Source organism: Atta cephalotes (genome assembly GCF_000143395.1).
Source record: "Atta cephalotes unplaced genomic scaffold scaffold00006, whole genome shotgun sequence".
Classification (NCBI taxonomy): Eukaryota; Metazoa; Arthropoda; class Insecta; order Hymenoptera; family Formicidae; genus Atta; species Atta cephalotes.
Genome location: NW_012130070.1, coordinates 7434236 through 7452693, shown reverse-complemented (window position 1 = coordinate 7452693; position 18458 = coordinate 7434236). Strand labels below are relative to the sequence as shown.

The 18458-nt window shown below is 28.7% G+C and overlaps 2 protein-coding genes across 2 annotated transcripts in view; one reads left to right on the top strand and one right to left on the bottom strand.

Moving 5' to 3' along the window:
- Nucleotides 1-484: 484 nt before the first annotated feature.
- LOC105626794 (dynein light chain 1, axonemal-like) lies at nt 485-2470 on the top strand. Its single transcript, XM_012208089.1, has 3 exons — nt 485-704; nt 1743-2020; nt 2324-2470. The coding sequence occupies exons 1-3, from the start codon at nt 485-487 to the stop codon at nt 2468-2470; spliced, it is 645 nt and encodes a 214-aa protein (XP_012063479.1).
- A 2907-nt stretch (nt 2471-5377) lies between these two features.
- The window catches only part of LOC105626870 (BAI1-associated protein 3), a 44746-nt gene continuing 31665 nt past the window's right edge, over nt 5378-18458 (bottom strand). The window contains exons 7-26 of the mRNA XM_012208160.1: nt 18210-18235; nt 17938-18166; nt 17770-17814; nt 17429-17585; nt 16738-16941; nt 16160-16318; nt 15878-16047; nt 15611-15718; nt 15163-15312; nt 14797-14848; nt 10134-10279; nt 9567-9783; nt 9382-9456; nt 8944-9045; nt 8032-8247; nt 7323-7538; nt 6944-7138; nt 6319-6563; nt 5872-6080; nt 5378-5472 (exon numbers count right to left, since the gene is read on the bottom strand). Of these exons, the coding sequence (XP_012063550.1) occupies nt 5378-5472; nt 5872-6080; nt 6319-6563; nt 6944-7138; nt 7323-7538; nt 8032-8247; nt 8944-9045; nt 9382-9456; nt 9567-9783; nt 10134-10279; nt 14797-14848; nt 15163-15312; nt 15611-15718; nt 15878-16047; nt 16160-16318; nt 16738-16941; nt 17429-17585; nt 17770-17814; nt 17938-18166; nt 18210-18235 (3016 nt within the window). The remainder of the gene's footprint in view (nt 5473-5871; nt 6081-6318; nt 6564-6943; nt 7139-7322; nt 7539-8031; nt 8248-8943; nt 9046-9381; nt 9457-9566; nt 9784-10133; nt 10280-14796; nt 14849-15162; nt 15313-15610; nt 15719-15877; nt 16048-16159; nt 16319-16737; nt 16942-17428; nt 17586-17769; nt 17815-17937; nt 18167-18209; nt 18236-18458) is intronic.

Here is an 18458-nt window from a genome sequence, read left to right as displayed (position 1 = left end):
CATAATACAGAATAGTTGCACGTGCCTACGAGCTTTCTTTATGATCGTTAAATGCGAATTTTTCATTTATTTATAATAAGCTAATGCATGAAAACACATTGTCTCTAATTGCGATATATTTAATTTTGCTAATTGATATAATGAATAGTTGACAATTGGGTTCTGAAGAAATTAAGCTCGGATATTGAAACTGTTTCAGCGTTAATTAGTGCAGTTATTAATTGTTATGCTTCTTTAATTATGATGTAATTAAGTAATATTTTACCATATTATCAATTATGTTTCTGCATTTATGGATTAAGTATATCATACTTTCTATGATGTTATTTGTATTAAAATTGAAATATTGACACAATGAGACCTATATGTGTATTGACAGATATTTTATAATTTTATTTAAATTGAATGTAACAAATAAAAAAAGATATTAGATTTTTTGGAAGTCTTTACCAATGTTGAGAAGACATATTATTGCGATACAACCATGGCATCTGGAAAATCAACCATGGCATCGGCAAAGCCAACTACATGCAAAGAAGCTATACGGCGATGGGAGGAAGAGAATCAACAAAATGCAGCTGCGGCAACAGAAGTAATCTTGAGCTTTCAATGGCCGCCGATAGAAAAGATGGACAACGCCCTGGCAACTTTGATAAATTGTGAAAAACTCTCCCTATCAACAAATATGATTGAAAAGATTGCAGGTAAAGTTCGTAAAATTTAATGTATTACGAAATTGCGAAAAAATTCTAAGTTGCGTAAAAATTCTGTATGATGACTTACGGAATGTTATACGAAATTACATGACACGACACGCGACAATTTCTTTATTAAAATAAAAAAATAAAATAAAAAATAATTATCTTTGCTTCTAATAAGTAATTATGTAATATTAATTAATTCTAAAAAGTAATCTCTTTTACAAATTTTGAAAGTATAAGGATACATATTCTTGTAAAGATAAAGAATTTTTGAAGCTATTTTTCCTTATATGTGTGTGTGAGATAAAATTAAAAATTAAAATATAAGTCGAATGTAAAGAAAGAAATAACTGAAGCTTCTAGTAGACGAAATTGAGACAGCAAAAAATTAAAAGAGACATTTACGTTTAGAACATTAATATTTATATTCGACTTACGTTTCGATTTTTATTTTTGCTAAGGGTTTTTTTTATCTTGAATAGATCAGCAGTCATTCACGATTTGATCGATTTATGCAAATAATGATACATTTTAGATGTTGCATCAGAAATGATGCATATTCGTGACATCATCGGCGATGCATAATGCATGCATATTCAAGCGTGACTATTAGTAACGCGACACATCACGATGTAAATATGATTACGATTAATTTCATGTCATTACAAATAGAACATTCGTGCAAGAACACGCATTAATGTTTTCAATTATAGTTATTAATTTATTCATGATAAGAATCAGTTATTCATTATATGTTGTGTAATTTCGTAATTTCGTAATTTCAATTATTCGATTCGTATATAAATTTCAAATTTTGTCGTAGCATATTAAATTTACCTAATGTTTTTTGATACATAATATGCTTTTATTATATAATTTTTATTAATAATTGCTATGATACAACATGCACGATGTTTGTTAATAATAAATTGTAGTAATTTTGATAATAAATTGTAATAATTTTAACAGTAGCAAAATTATGTGATAGGAAAATATTGTATAGCGTGCAAAAAATTAATTTTTAAAAATTGTCTTTTGTAGGCATTGGAACTCTGAAAAATTTGAAGATTTTGTCATTAGGTCGTAATTTAATTAAAGGATTCGCTGGTCTTGAACCTTTAGGCGACACTCTCGAAGAACTTTGGATTTCCTATAATTGCATTGAGAAGATGAAAGGTATCCAGGCAATGAGAAATCTTCATGTACTTTACATATCTAATAATTTGGTGCGAGAATGGAACGAATTTGCAAGGCTACAAGAACTTGTAAATCTTCGAGATCTAGTTTTTGTTGGTAATCCGTTGTATGAAAGTCTCGAGGTATCTATCACATCAATGTATTTGTTAATAAATATTATAAGACATAATATTTTTATAATTTTTGTGTCTTTTTATAAAAAAGAAAATCTATACTTTAAAATATTTTAAATATTATGCACTCAAAAAGAAGGTACTTACAAATAACAAAATAATAAAATAAATATAAACAATTAGACATATTTTATGTTATAATAAGTATAAATACATTGAAATATTATTAAAGGAAATATTATTAAAGATTTTCTATAAATGCGAAATTAAAAAGTATTTTATCATTTCTATATATATAATCATATTTTGCAGGTAGAGCAATGGAGACTTGAAGTTGCACGACGTTTGTCAAGTTTGGAGAAACTCGATGGTGAACCTATAATACGTACAGAAGAAAATCCAATTCAACTCGTCAAAACTGACAGTCCGTCGCACGATTTACTTCAAGAACCTGTCTAATATTTGAAATAGTTTATTTTCTTACATATTTAGTTTGATATATATTTTTATAATAAAATTTATAAAATTTAATTGTTTAGTAAATCTAACTTATTTCTGGGAAATAAAGATAAATTAAATAATTAAATTAAATAAAGATAAATAAAGATCTCTTTAATCAAACAGATATTTTCAAATTAGATTAATACTAACAATTCGAATTTTTTAACCTTCGAAACTCTCAGTAATTTTGAATTATAAGGGATACAAATATTCTTGAATGTTCAGCTTATTTGTAAATAAAATATAATATAAATAAATAAATTTGTAAATAAAATAGATACTATTATATTATCTATATATTAAAATAAAAAAACAAGGAAACAACGTAATCTTTCCGTTTGTATGAAATTTAACTATACGAGTAACAAGTACAAGTAAGACATATAAATGATATTAACTGTAGGATAAGATATCTTTAAAGCAGTTTTTGACTGTTAAATTTAATTGTAAGTACTATTTATTTATACCATTGAACTTTCTTAATTAAAAATATGGACATAAATTTGTTGTCAACTAAAGAAAATTATTAATTACTCAAACAAACATTTATATTAATTTATTTGTCTCACGATACAAGATAGATCTTACATTCCTTTTAGGTGATTGAAAAAAGTTGGAAAAGCAAATAGTACAGTTTAATTGGACTTAATGCATAAAATATATTGAGAATCAAACAAATGAATCTCGTTCTTCGTAATTGTTTTCCTTTTTCCCGATTCCTTTTATTATATAAGGTGTGCAAAATATTAATGTGTGTTACGCGGAATGTTGTATAATTATCTTCTTTTTGTATAATTACATAACAAAGTGATACGTGCATTAGAAAAATTTACATATGTGCGTTTGACAATGAATTCTTTCTCTTTTGTCGCCATCCTTTCTTACGTTCTCATTTCTTGCACGTTCAATTTGTTTGCATCCCAATTTTTTTCAATAATTGTATAACGACGAATATAAAATGAAATGCGACTACTTTCATATTGACATATTATCTGCTCGTATTTTAAATTAGTTATGTAAATTATTAGAACAAAAACAAATATTATTAAATTTTTTTTATATATATTTGATAACGTGAGTATACTATCCTTATTACAATCTACTATTTTGCTTTTCAAAAAATTAAAAGACTGGAGCAAGTTAAAAAAGATTGCATTTTGAAAAATTAATACAAATTTTGTTTTCAATTTCATGGTCAATTTTTTATTCGATTATGAGTGTTTTAATATATGCTTTAAATGTTAAGCATGAAGAATTCATCAATATTGCAAATTAGAAAAGAACTACATAGAATCACATGTTCTGTACTAGCAAAATAAATTCAATTAAAAAATCTAGTACTGAGAACGATGCACACAGAGGACGCTTTTCAAGCGAAACATACATTCAATTTAATAATAGTTATGTTTGAAAGTGAAATTTGTATCTCTGATACATTCTTAAATTTTGTTCTTTCTTCCGATGCTGAAGGAATCACAGAGTAAAACATTTTGACAGAAGCGTCTCTGTTTTTTTCGCGTAAGCGGATCAGCGAGAAAAGCTGTTGATAATTTAGTTATTAGAAAGATTAGATGCTGAAAAGATAGAAAGAGATTTTAGCCAATGAAGAGTAAGAAAAATATCATATATCAACCTTTACGGCTTGATTCGCATCGTCGAAGCGACGCTGAAGCGGCGCGGCTGCTCTTCGGGGAGGAAAAAAATCTTATTCGGATTATTAGAAATGTATTAGAATAATTTGATCTTAATTTAGTTAAAAAAATTTGTAGTTAAAAAGAATTTTAAAAAAGTTAATTAATACTCGACGTACTTTTGATGCTATACATTCATTTTGATAATATACACATATTTTATTTCCGTTCAACTATTATTAATGTAATTTCATTATCTATATAAGTTAATCATTAATATATATTATTATTCGTTGTGCTTTGCCTTGTCCGCAGAGAAAAGAAATTTGTACAACTTAAGCATTTTGTATAATTTTTAAGAAATAATAATTTTAGAGATATAATAAAAAAAACTTGCATTTTCCTCCCAATTTTGTCGTGAATCAATTCTGCGCAATCGAGGCGGAAGTTTCCATGAACAGCTTCGATGACTTCCTTTCTTATGGAAGCTGTGAAAATAATTCGATTTAAAGAAAGTCATCATGTGTCATATATATTATTTATATTCTTATGGAAATCCCGATACCTATCTATCCACAGTTGATACTCGACAGACGAAAACCAGATCACGCGACCGCGAGAAAGTTTCGTTTTTTTTTACTTTATTCAAAAACATGAACACTGTTTTTCTTAGAAAAAATCCTTAAACTCTCGGAAGCGCGCGCGAGATATTTAAATATCTGGGCCTCCCTGTATAAAAAATGTAGAATAAAGAACTTTACGGTCGCTCCGGTGTCGCTTCGAGCTTGACAAGACGGCATTTAAACATTTATCCTTAGCTACGACGTGTTTTACTGTTTCCTGTATGTGCTGCGTCGTTCTGCTCTACACATCTCTTCTTCGACACAAAAATAGTTCTGTTATATTTCTCTCGAGCCTCTTTCATCGCGCCTTCCCTTTTTTTCTCTTTTTTTTTGACCAACACCGATTATATTCAACACGATTTACACTGAAATAGATCTGACGAATCTTTGGAATGAAGGCTGGTAGAAAGATAGGCAGAAAGGTAGAGTGCGTGAAAGAGAGAGAAAGAGAAAGTGAGAATCGACGACATATCGCAGGGATGGACTTTCTCCTCTTCCTTTTTCTTCTCGATTTTCTTCATTGACTCTTAAGATTAGTGTACAAGTCTTGATAGCAATTGCAATGCAATCACTATGGTTTTCTTCTTCTCTTTCTTCAGCGCTTAAAGCACTTACGTCGTGGCAAATCGTTGTTTCTGCTTTTTCACAAAGTCAAGGGCCATTTTGTCACCGATTCGAGTTTCCAGTATTTGAAGGATTGGATGATCTAGAACAAAAGGCACATATTTAATTTGCAAGCAAAATGAGCATCAAGAAGTAGAAACATAAGATAAAGATTACTTATATAAAGATGAAATTTATAATATTATAGTATTAAATACATATTATTTAATTCTTTATGTAAAAAATACTTTTAAATAGAATATCTTAAAACAAGATAAAAATTTGTGATTTATAATATTCCTTATTTATATAATTTTCCTTATATAATATAAATTCATGTACCATGGTAATCTCATAACTACAAATATTTCAAGATAGTTTAGAGGTTCCTGGATTTATAAACTTAATGAGTTTATTTTGAAATCTTAAATAGATTTTAGAAATTTAAATTAAGAAGATTTTGTAAATTCTATTATTTATGAAGTTTGATTAATTCACTCACGTCGATTTTTTTGATGCATAAGCGGTAATTCCTGATGCTTGAGGCCGTGGAAATTGTCTATGCTGGTGTTTGTGTCGGCGACGCCAGGAATGGTACTGAGTCCTAGAAAAGCTTCGCCTGCGAAATCATTTGCCGTGAGAACGTCATGATCCATTACCGTAAAAAGGACCATCGCATTGGGGTCACGACATTGCTCCACACTCACCGAACTGGAAGAAAGTAAACGCGTATACATTTATTCAAAGTAAAATTGTTTTTCCGATTATTTAACATTTAAATCCAAATAATATCTTATAATATAAATCTGGCAGAAATATATCACAAGATATCATTACATGATATAAAGTAAATATTAAATTAAGTAATAAATTTCTTGAATTTCATTTTTGATGTGTGAATATTATTTTGTTTTATAGAATTAAAGAGCATGACATATAATAAACTTACAATTCAAAACATTCATCAAACATGGGATTTAGAGTTTTCTTTTTGACGTTAGTTTGCTGCTCGGCGCAATGTTCGAACATTCGTCGCGGTAATAATTCGATTATCACGAAAGGATCACTGAATCCATTTGGATCTAATGGTATAACATCTCTGGCATTTATCACCTCGAGGCAAAGAGAATCATGATTTAAATAAGCTCGTATCGTCAGAACTCCATATTCATAACTGGTTGTGCTAAGTTGGTCCTAAAAATTAATGTATAAATATATATAATATTATATATTATGTATAATATTATAATTAATTATATATTATATTATTACTATATTATAATATTATAATTAATTATATTTACAAAGACACATTCAGTAATTAAATGTTGTACTAAACATTATATAAATTTTACTACAATACAAAATATTTATGTACAATATTTTTTGCTATGCAACAAACTTATATGATAAAAAAATAAAAAAAATATTTAAAAAAATGTTTTTTAAGAATAAGAATATTTTTAATATTTGTACAAGATATCATTATTTGTTTAATAGGACAATTTAAAATGAAAAATAACAATAATATTTACAAAATAAAAATAATAATTTGGATGTCGCATATTACATACCAGAAGACGTTGTTGATAATAACGATCAATCAAGAAAGTTGTATCCATTTTATGATACTGGAGGCGTTCTTCTGCGTTCATGAAACTCTGACGACGTAATACTTCTAGAGGCAAGCCTTTATCGTCAGCGTTGAAAAATCTCACTAATAAATCAAGTGCTTCGTGTAATCTCTCATAAAACATCACTGGTTTATCCTGCAAGTAATAATTTTGTTATTCTGTCGTGTAATTTAAATTATTTATAAATATATAAATTTACATGTGTTCTAATACATTAATTTACAAATATCGTCGAAATAATTTTATTATGTATTATGAAGAATAATCATTTTATGAGAAAAGATTAATATTCATACAATTATGACAAAGGAGCAATTACCTCGGCATTTCCATCCATTTGACTGCCTAATTCACTAAGGACTACCTCCCAAATGTCTTGCAGAACGCGATTGAAATTTGCGACTAGCAGAGCCGAGTTAAGTGTTACCAGATGAACATCTAGATATTCCACGAGAGGTGCAATCGCTTCTGTAGTCGGCAAACTGTCAGGAGACCAAGCCAAGTGAAACATCGCCTTTTTCAAAGGTGGTCTCATCTATATAAAACAGATAGAAAAAACAAACAAATGTAGCTATTTTTGAACTTTTCATTAAGATAAACTCATTTTTGCCACGTTTAATACACTACAATATGATATATAATTCGACAATATATAATTCGACTAGGATAAAAATTGTATGTATAGTTAGCAGTTTTTTTAGTATGCGTTTGTTAATATAATCTCCGATAATTACAACGATATTATCACGACATGTAATTATGTTTGAAAACTAATAAAAGCGCCAATAGTGTTTTAAAACTGGGATGTAAATTACTCTGCAATGACTTGATGACCTTTTAAAAAGAGCAGCGAGATATTCATCTAGAGATTATGATAATGAAGAAATTATGCATAGAATATATATTACGTGATTGTAATTTATAAAACGAGGAAGATTAAGTTGTATTAGTTAAGAAATCCAATTTAAAACTTAAGCAAACAATTTTGATTTCTTTTTTTTTCATATCAACATTTAATCTCAAAATACCTTTGCTCCAATTCTTGAAACTATTTGATTTATAAAGAGTAACATTTGCCCAGGAGTTTGCTCCAGTGGTGTTATCATAGTGTTTCGCCACTGCATTCGAACAGGTTCGCCTGCTTGATTCTCCAAAGCAGTTAGAATCTGTTCCACGCGAAGTTCCTCGCCCAGATCCAATAACCATCTTCTCACATACTCAAGACCATTAATAGCAACGCACATCTGAAAATAGCATAAATTATTAATTAATTGTCGAGCAGTCAAATTAATAATTATCACATTGCCCTTCTGCATATTTCATTCGCGCGATGCAAAAGGGTATTTGTACCGTTCTATAAATTTTGTAGTACTTTCAAAGATGGAAGGAAATTATTTAAATTCTATGATAAATTTAAAGTTTATAAATTTAATAATATATATCATGTATTTCTTAAAATGTGTATCTATATTAATGAAATGTACATATATAATTATTCTAAACTTTTTGGATATATGATATGACATTTTAAAATATCATATGTTTTAATTAAATGTTTATTTAATAGTAATAGCTTTGATTACTTCCTTGTTTATAATATTCTCACACATATAACTTATTACGCATTGAGATATTATACATTGAGATATTTATAATGTCAAACGCTGAAAACTTACCTTTTTTTACATATGTACAATTGCTTCATATGTATAAAAGTTAGTCATATTTTGATCCATATTTATATATTAGACCCTGATACGCTTTTTACATTAATTATTGCGTTAATAGAATTTGCGCTGCATATCGCGTCATGCTCCGCTTGTCGTGCAAAGTTGTAATCGCATCTCATATTCTCATAGTTTAGTGAAACTACTTTGCGAAGCAGGAAGTGTACTACTGTTTGTATACTAAAGCGAAGCAATCTCTACCTGAGCGATTACCTCATCTGTGGTCTTATATGGTGTATGCTCTTCATAATATCCGCTATCCGCCAGTTTCTGATGTGTTATCTCTGCATAGTAAGCCGCGGAGCTGCATATTGCCTACAGCAAATAGTATTGACATCACAATATTATTGCGATGGCATTAGTGTATTTTAAGAAAATAATTATAGGCTGTATTTTTTAATTATTACATTTTCATATTAAAAGCACCGTTGAATGTGAAAATTATTGATTAACACAAATATATTTCTATAATAAGAAGTTATTGTGAATAAAAATTTCAATGTTTTAAATCATGGATGTGGAATCACAAATTCTACATCGATGATTTAAATTTAAAGCATTGAAAATTTAATCTATAATAATTTCTTATTAGAGATATAAGCGATTTTAAATATTAAAATTGTTAAAAAAATAATTATGATATATACTTACATCGATGACTTTCAACACGAAGTTATAAGATCCAACTAAATCCGGCCACGCTAGTTTCTTCCAGAATTCTTTAATCTGTGATCAGAAAAAATATATAATTATTGACAGTTTTTTTATAACAAAATTGTGACTATTGCAGTATCGAGATGGGCATATAAATCAGAAAAATAAAAAAATTTGAGTACTTGATAAAAACACGCAGTGGCATCGATTGCCGATGTGCAGTGTTTGACGAAATATTCCCCGGTGCAGATTCGATCGAGTTCCGCAGCTCTTCGTACTCTTTGAATTGCCTTGAGTTTCGCCAGATCTAGCCATTTGTCGATTGCTGGTCTAAACCACTCGTAATATTTGCAGATCGCCAAAGTTTTATGGTCCGATTGTGGTAAATTCTCTTTCATACTAAAACAAATTTTGTGTTCAATCACAATATGATATATTTATCCATTCTCCTTAATGTAAAATAAATATGAAATAAATATGAAAAGTAATCTTTCAGTTATATAAAAATATGTAAATTAAAAGATACTATTATATACTATATCTGTACACATATATATTTAATTTTAATACTTTTGTGATATAATACTAAATACTATGTTCAAAATAATTCAGACTATATTTGTGTTAATGTTAAAAAAATAAGACAACTATAAACCATAAAAATTATTTTTTAGTACTCATATTTTAAATATCTATTTTAAAAGATGATTTTATTGATATAAAAATTACTAAGTATAATAGACATTTACTTTACAAAATCTTGGAGAGCCAAGTAAAGTTCGAATATCGGTGTTCCTATTTCAGCACCGGGTGGTAAAACATACTCTTCATCTCGGTTTTGACCATGTAACTGCAAACAGGCGGTGGTGACCCTTGCGCCAAGCTCGTTATGCATCTATGAAAGTGATTGTTTTAATTACGCGCGATCTATTCGATCGTATAGCCACAAACGCGCAAGCACAGTGATAATGTTACTTTTAATTACTTCGTTTAAACTATTATATTGTACAATGCTATTGCTTTTTGAAGCTTAATATCTTTGAAGCATTGTGTCAAAATTCGCCAACATTTTTAAAATCTCAATTAACTAATTAAGCTATTATAAACTTTTTTCACTAAGAAAGTGGGATAAAGCCCTCAACGAGAAAGTTTGGTACATGCTTTTTTTGAAATGTATGTGTACATTAATTGTTCGCAAAGTAATTCATATACGATCCAACATTTTGTATAAATGTTAATTACAAAACAATACATTATAGAATACAGTACTTTTACTTTTTACTCGAAATATTTTGTTGTAAATTTATTTTTGTATTTTCATACATGTATAATTATATTTAACAAGCAATGGATTGTAATTTTTATCTACAAATTATATCTATATTTTAATAATGATAAAAATGATATTTGATATTACATTCTCTTTATATTTTTTAAATATTATATACATTTGAATAATTCACAAAATGAGAAGTTATGATGTCTATTGATAGATCGTATAATAACCTTTTTTTTTGTCAAAAAATATTTAACATGTAATCCATATAAAATGCGTCTAAAATTGAATTTTGTTAAGGTCGATTTTACGCGCTACTACGTATCGTATACTTCATACGACGCAACAATTTGTTAGATTATATATGCATCGTTTAAACGTCGCAAGCCCTAGTGAATTTGCATACCCGGCGAAATTTGTATGTAAAGCTATTAAAATTCAATTTCGCGTGTTCGTAGCAAATTATCGTGTTGCACGCTGACGTGCGATCCCCTGTGCTTTGCTTAAAAGAAATCTCGATTCTCGAGAGAGAATCAAGATCATGCCGGACGTCAGTTTTTTCGGTGATGATGTAGTTAACAGAGATATAAAGGGAGTTGTGCTTGTACAACACAGCAGATGGTCAGCATTACAAAACTTTTCAAGCATCTTTATGTAAACTGTTTAGAGAACTCGCTTAAAATATACATATATATGCATTATGTTCTGGAAGTTTTAAGTACTTCCTCTAGCCCTACGATTTATTTGTACAGAATTTACTCGGAAATAAATGTACATACAAGCGGAAAAGAATGACCTTATTAAAAATTTGTAAAAGTTTACAATTAATTAAATTTGTTTTAATCTAACGTAATTGAATTAATTCTTTTACAACATGAAAAAATGTGGTCAGCTCGATAACAAATTGGGACTCGAGCTTTCTGTTCGAAATTTTTCGCGTAGATCTGAACAACTGAACAAATTCAACACTTTTTGAAATTACACTAGTAGTTGTAAAATTTTTACTGAAGTTTTGTGGCATCTACGGAAGAAATTTAATCAGAACTCGCGAGGTGTCGGATGTCGAACTCGAGGATGCGCGAGAGCATTCCTGAAAGTGTAAAAAATGTAAATTACGCGTCTTTTGTTATTTTTGTTTGTTCCGCAAAAAATAAATTCTTTTAAGAAGAATTTCCAAGTAACAATTATAATTCTATAATTCATAGAAAGTAGAAAATAACAACTATTCGAAATAACAAATTTTTAACTTAAATTTAAAATTGTCCATACAAATATTAAAATTCGTTTTATCTCTTTACGTTTTTTCTATTTAAACAACTTTTTATAACAAATAATTTAAAAATTAAATTATCTCATTAAATTATCAAAATATAGCAAAATAATTTCTACATTTGATTATTTTAATTATATTAAATATTCTATTAAATATTCTAATATTTGACATATCTATATAACTATATTGCTAAGTACGAGTAGTAATATTAATATTAATAACGTGAAACAATTTTAAATAACGTTGACGTGTGAATCATACCAACTGTGAATCAAGGCATTTTTGCTTGTATATTTATCAAATAACATATTTCATGATTAAAAAACAAAAATTTATCAATGTAGCAGCATATAATTATGTATCCACGTATGATATGAAAAATTATTTTGTAATTATGTTTCTTTTTAAAGTTAAAATATTAATTATATTTATTAATTATATTTATTTGAACGGAAAGTTCTGCGTGGATTATCGATAATCCGGTATGAAATGTGTGTTAATCAGTATTAAAAATGTAATTATTTTTTAAACAAAAAGTATTTAATCTTAAAAAGTACATTATTTCCAGTGACGTATTTTTGTAATTTATTTTAATTCATTTATTTTTTGCTGAACGTGAGCAAATACAGATGTATTTCTCGAGGAGTGTATATTAAATAAAATATATAAAAATATAGGATTAAAATATAGGAATCAATTGATATATGATAACAAGTCTAATATAAAAAATTGAGGTATACAAATATTTGAACACGCATCACTATAAAGAATAGTATAATATTAAAAAGTCTTTATTTTTAACAGCCTTATCTTATTGTAAAAATTAAAAAATTTTGCGTTTGAATATTTTAAACTTTGTGAATGTCAAAATAATTTATATATAAATTTAAGCGAATTTCGAAAAACTATTAGAGTTGTAAAAAGTAATAATCGCGCATAAACGTGCTTTCTAAAATGGTACATTGTACATCGATTTCAATTATTTTTGTAACTTTTTGTAACAGTTATATGTAACGAAAAATACACCTGTACCGCGACTAAAAATAAGGACACAGGGGTAAATGAGTGGTGTATCATTTGCTAAATTGGCGAGCGCATGCAATCAGTACGCGTCAAATGCAGCTGTGTTTCGCTAACGATTCGGATGGGCGCATGCAATATCCGATAGATTTATTCACGAGGACTAGGCTATGTGAAGGTGTTGTGAAGAATATGCATTAATGATGGGAAATAAAGATTTAACAAATGCCAAATAGTACAGTATAGTCGTTATAATTTTTTCTTTGATATCAAGAGAGCTTATAAAACAAATTAACTTCATAGAACAAAAAGATAAAAAATTCAATTTCTAAAATTCTATATTGCCGATGATAAAGTAATACTAAAATGCGCATTTTTTTCATCGGTATGTTAAAATTGATGAAACAGATTTTTATGAAGTAATATTAAAAAATTAATATATTTTTATTATTTAATAGTACATATAGTAATAATTGGAGTTGTTCTAGTTGGCACACTATTGCCTGCTTCGTGCATTTTGCGAGTATTTTTTTTGTATTTATGTGTGTAGAAGTTGAAAGTGTGTGCTCTCCTCGTGTTAAAAAATCATATGGAACTTTAAATATACTAGTCGTTTAGATTGCTAATCAAAATATAGATTAATTTCCTCGAAACTAATGTATATATAATAGTATATACATACGATAAAATATATTCAGTAATTACTAAGTTTATTAACAACGTCTATTTCTTTAACTGCATACTCATACAATCTTGCTTACATTTATTATTTATTTTGCACAGAATGCGCATATTACAGCATATTAAGCATTACATACAATATAACTATACTATACGTAATTATTAATTTCATAATACTTCTTGTCATTAATTATTAATCATTAATTATTAATGTAATAATTAATTTACACATTTTTAATGGGTATGCAGATAAAAATGCGACGATTTCACAGTTTTACACTATGTAAGAAATTCGAAGTAACAGAAAGAAAGAAAGAGTAAGAGAACAAGAGAGAGAATTATAGACAAGGATAAAAAAGAGTTAATAGAAGAGAAAGAGAAAGAAAGTTTAATATTTTGTGGTGGCGATGAAAAAAGTACCTCGGAAGTGTTCTCCATGTGTTTCGCCACGTGTTCCGCCAGCTATGGACAAATATTTCGTGTACAGTAAAATCGCGCTGACCTGATGGACATTTATAATTCGTCGTCACGCTTTTTTCCAACCTGGCCCCTTCAGGTCACTGCGACTTGTTTATTTACAGCGTGTCCGATGCAACCTTACCATAATTATGATTATTTTACAACTTATTTTTATTTATCTTTAATCGTGCTTGTTATTTACAATATAACATATTTTAAATACCATCCGTATCACCATAAAATAATATCACCGTAAATTTGGGACACTCTATATATAAACAGTAATATGTATTGTCATTTCAATGCAAGGACGTCGACCGAATATTTTTCTAAGTAACTTGAAATTTTGTCGAATTAGATACAGTTTAAGAAATTCAATTGAATTTCTTTTTGATACATTCTAATTAGTGTGATTTTGTTCTTAAATTTAAGTATTGCTTGGAAAAGAATAATCGAAGTAATCTTTTTTCTTCATGAGATTATTTTACTCTCATAGACACGATCGACGTCTCGAATAAAGCGTTTAAGCCAAACATAGCACACCCAGCTTGACGACACAGTGAATAAAAAATAATGATGTGTTATGTGACAGTGTATCTTTGACGCAATTGTTGCAAAATCACAAGTAAAAAAATCTATTTATATAAATAAATATCTTTTATGATTTGTTCACGAGAAACATTTCTGTCACTTGCATTCTTACCAGTTTTTCTAATTGTTTGTAAACTGCTGAGAAATATGGCACACCATTCGTGCTAAAACATAAGATTAATATATCAATGATTAGATCATTTTCGTTATATCAAGATAATAATAAAATCAAGATAAATTTTTTAAGCTCTGCAATCTCTAAATTTGTGGAAAAACTTTATTAATTACAAAATCTAATATATATCTATATATATATATAGATAGTCGAAGATATAAATTATAATAGATAAAATAAGCAAGTGGTTTAATACTTTTATATTTAATGATAGAGAAAATTGTTCGCATTAATTATTTTTTAATTATACTTTTTATTTGCAATTTTATATTACTTTTTAAAGTAGATTTCAGAGATATTTACCTTTCAAAGAGACTGTTATAATATAAAAGCCCTTGTTCTAGATCGACTAATAATGCAGTCACTAAGTTCGTGAAATCTTGCAAAACTCTATCGATGTCCTGATCAGGTTCCTGATCATGGCACATTGTTTGTTGTCTAGTATCCTCGTACCTAAATTAAAATCAAAATTAAATAAAATTAAATAAAATTAAATAAAATTAAATAATTTTAAGTTTTATCTTTTTTATTAGCTTCATTATTATCTTGTTACTACGCCATTATTTTAGTATATACAATTAATACAAACAAGAACATTAATAAAAAAAATAAAATAATAAAATAAAAAATTATTTTATTTTATTTCAATATTTTTATTTATGCATTAATAATCTTATATACTAAAATAAACTCGAAACTTATTATATATTATTTGGAAAGATATTGTTAGCTTATGACAAGGTATCTTTACCATTCAAGAGTTCCTTTTCTAAGAGCGGTAATGATCTCACCACGAATTTCCTTGTTAAAGGGGCAACAAGTTCGAAAAGCCTTCATATTTGAAAGAAGTCCCAGGCATCTGTAAAAATAATTATTAACATATAATTTTATACATCAATTATTATTAAGCTTAATAAAAATTATTTTTTATCCAGCTTTATACATATATCTAATATATCACAATTAACTTTTTAATGTTTGCAATTGTACGTCTTATTATAAAGATATATGGATTTACCTAAGCAGATAATCTAGCTTCGATATAGTCGGTCGATATAGAGGTGGATACAGTACCCGGTGCTGTCTAACTTTTTTCAAAGACACTTCCAGGAAATCGTTAAAAGAATCCGCCAGACACTGTTCTGCATCGCGCGACAAAGTTTCAGTATGCCATCGATTGTCAAGTTCCTAAAGTTGAGAAATAGTTTAAGTTTATAATTGTTATTTAATAGTTTCGTTAATGTAATATTTGTTGTATATAAGATGACAAGGTGCAAGTTGCTCTGGTGACTTAAGTTACCTGTAGAAGACGATGAAGCATTCGTGGATCGACGGCGGGTTGCCGGGAACTTGCCACCCACCTTATCAAGGCCTGCTGCAACTCGGTGACATCACCTTGCACCGCATGTTGATGTAAGATAGTTAGTGCGGTTTGCGGAAGTTCTCCAGTAAAGTCTTCCTGAAAATCGCGCAAGTTCATATGAAGACATAGCCTGATTAGTAATTTCTAGAAAGATAATAAATGTTTTAAAATACTTTATAATTTTTATGTGAACGAGTCAGAATTTAATTTAACATTGAAGAGAATATCGAAAAGAAATTTTAAAAATATTAGGAGAAAATGTATATTCACAAACTTATCTATTCATCTAACTTTCTTATTCGTTTTAGAAATTTTTTATGGTGGTTGTTTGAAATTTTATGATAATACGTATAAAATACAACACACAATTTTGTATTATATTCTATAAGTCTGAAAATACACGATATACTTTATTACGAGAAATTTACGTCGCTATCGTATTCAATATATGATGTAAACATGTCTTGCGTATTAGATCTAATATGAGTTTTTGTTAGTCGGCTTTGTGTACGTACTCCTTGTTTGTTCATTTCATGATTGAGGAAAATTGTGTACAATCTTTCCTGTTGTCTTAGCTCGCCCCAATTATCCTCCTCGGATGTTCCTCGATCCTCTCTCGTCGACAGCCATAATTTCAGTCTGATTCTACCTTGGATATTACTCCTTTGGGTTCGCGCCTCAAGTTTGTACCATTGATCTACTCCAGTACTCGGAATATCCTGGAAAACAATATATTATTAAATATATATATTATTTTAATATTTTAATTTTAACATGCTATTATCACAAAACATTAATTATAACTCATATAAGGTTTAAAATATATGTATACTCAGAACAAATTTTATAAAATTATTTAAAACGAATAAATGTCGGTGCTATTATGAAGATTTTTTCAAGATAATTAATCAGAAATCTAAAAATTTAATAATTTTCAGTCAGTTTCCAAATTAAAAATTTCTTCAAATTATTGAACACATATAATACAAAACACACACACACACACACACACACACACACACACACACACACACACACACACACACACACACACACACACACACACACACACACACACACACACACACACACACACACACACACACACACACACACACACACACACACACACACACACACACACACACACACAGAGTATTAAGCTAATTCGATAATAAATCAATGAAAAATAAATTGAACAATCACCACTAAACAGATGTTTACACAACCCAGGAAATCATCCTGACTTCCGGATCTAGCACTTTGAGCGATTTGCTTGAAAAATCGCCCGAGCCCTTTCACGCCTCGTACTTCATTAAGTTTGATTACCGCGTCGAACACCGAGGATTCGTCGTCGTGATCCCTGAAATTATTAGTGCAAGTCTCGCAAAGCTTAGTTTAATTTTGAAATTTTGAAAACTTCATGTTTTTACATAGAAATGTTTAATTATCATCTCAAATAATTATTCTAAGCTTTGTATAATTCTTAAGATTATATAATAGTAATAACATAGTAGAAAATTATTACGCATGCAGTGCAAACTCACCATATGTCCAGATGGAGAATATCTGTATTGACGTCATCAATGTCGCTGAAACAGGAATCGGAGTATGGTTATGTATGAGTACACGGATTTGCACTAGTTAAACTTAATAAAGGATCGCCATTGCGAGAGCCAATTACGAGGGGGTCAGGCCCCAAAGTTTTCGCTTACAAACGGAACTTCTCGTTCCAACGCGGACTCAACGTATGCGGCTTCACGGAGGTAGCTCGTATAAACTTCGCGGGTAGAGCACCGCTCAAGGACTCACGGTGTTCCCGCCTGCTGCTGTGCTCCTTGCGCTTAAATGAAAGCCTGAAACTGATTTTGAATGAACAGTTTAGTACCGTCGTTACTAATGCTTCGATAATTTCTAACATCCAATATCCGTTTAATGATATTCCTGATTATTAAACCTTGTTGTTTAATTTTTTTAGCAAACTTACCTCTTCCGTCTTTAGGAACGGAAGTACTACATAATCAATAGTGAAAATAAAAAAATAAATAAAAATATTTAAATAAAATAAATAATAAAGTATAATCTTATCATAATCTAATATTTGCATCTTTAAAACTTAGGTATATCCTAAATGCGGATTTGTTTTTTCAATTCTTTTGAAAATGGCTGCGTTCAGTAGAACAGAACAATTTTATGATTATCTGCTAAAATAGGATCATTCTTCTCTCTCTCTCTC

Coding starts and splice junctions, on each gene's coding strand:
- LOC105626794 (XM_012208089.1), top strand. CDS start 485: ATGGCATCTGGAAAATCAACCATGGCATCGGCAAAGCCAACTACATGC. Junction 705..1,742: donor TATGATTGAAAAGATTGCAG/GTAAAGTTCGTA, acceptor TGTCTTTTGTAG/GCATTGGAACTCTGAAAAAT. Junction 2,021..2,323: donor CGTTGTATGAAAGTCTCGAG/GTATCTATCACA, acceptor CATATTTTGCAG/GTAGAGCAATGGAGACTTGA.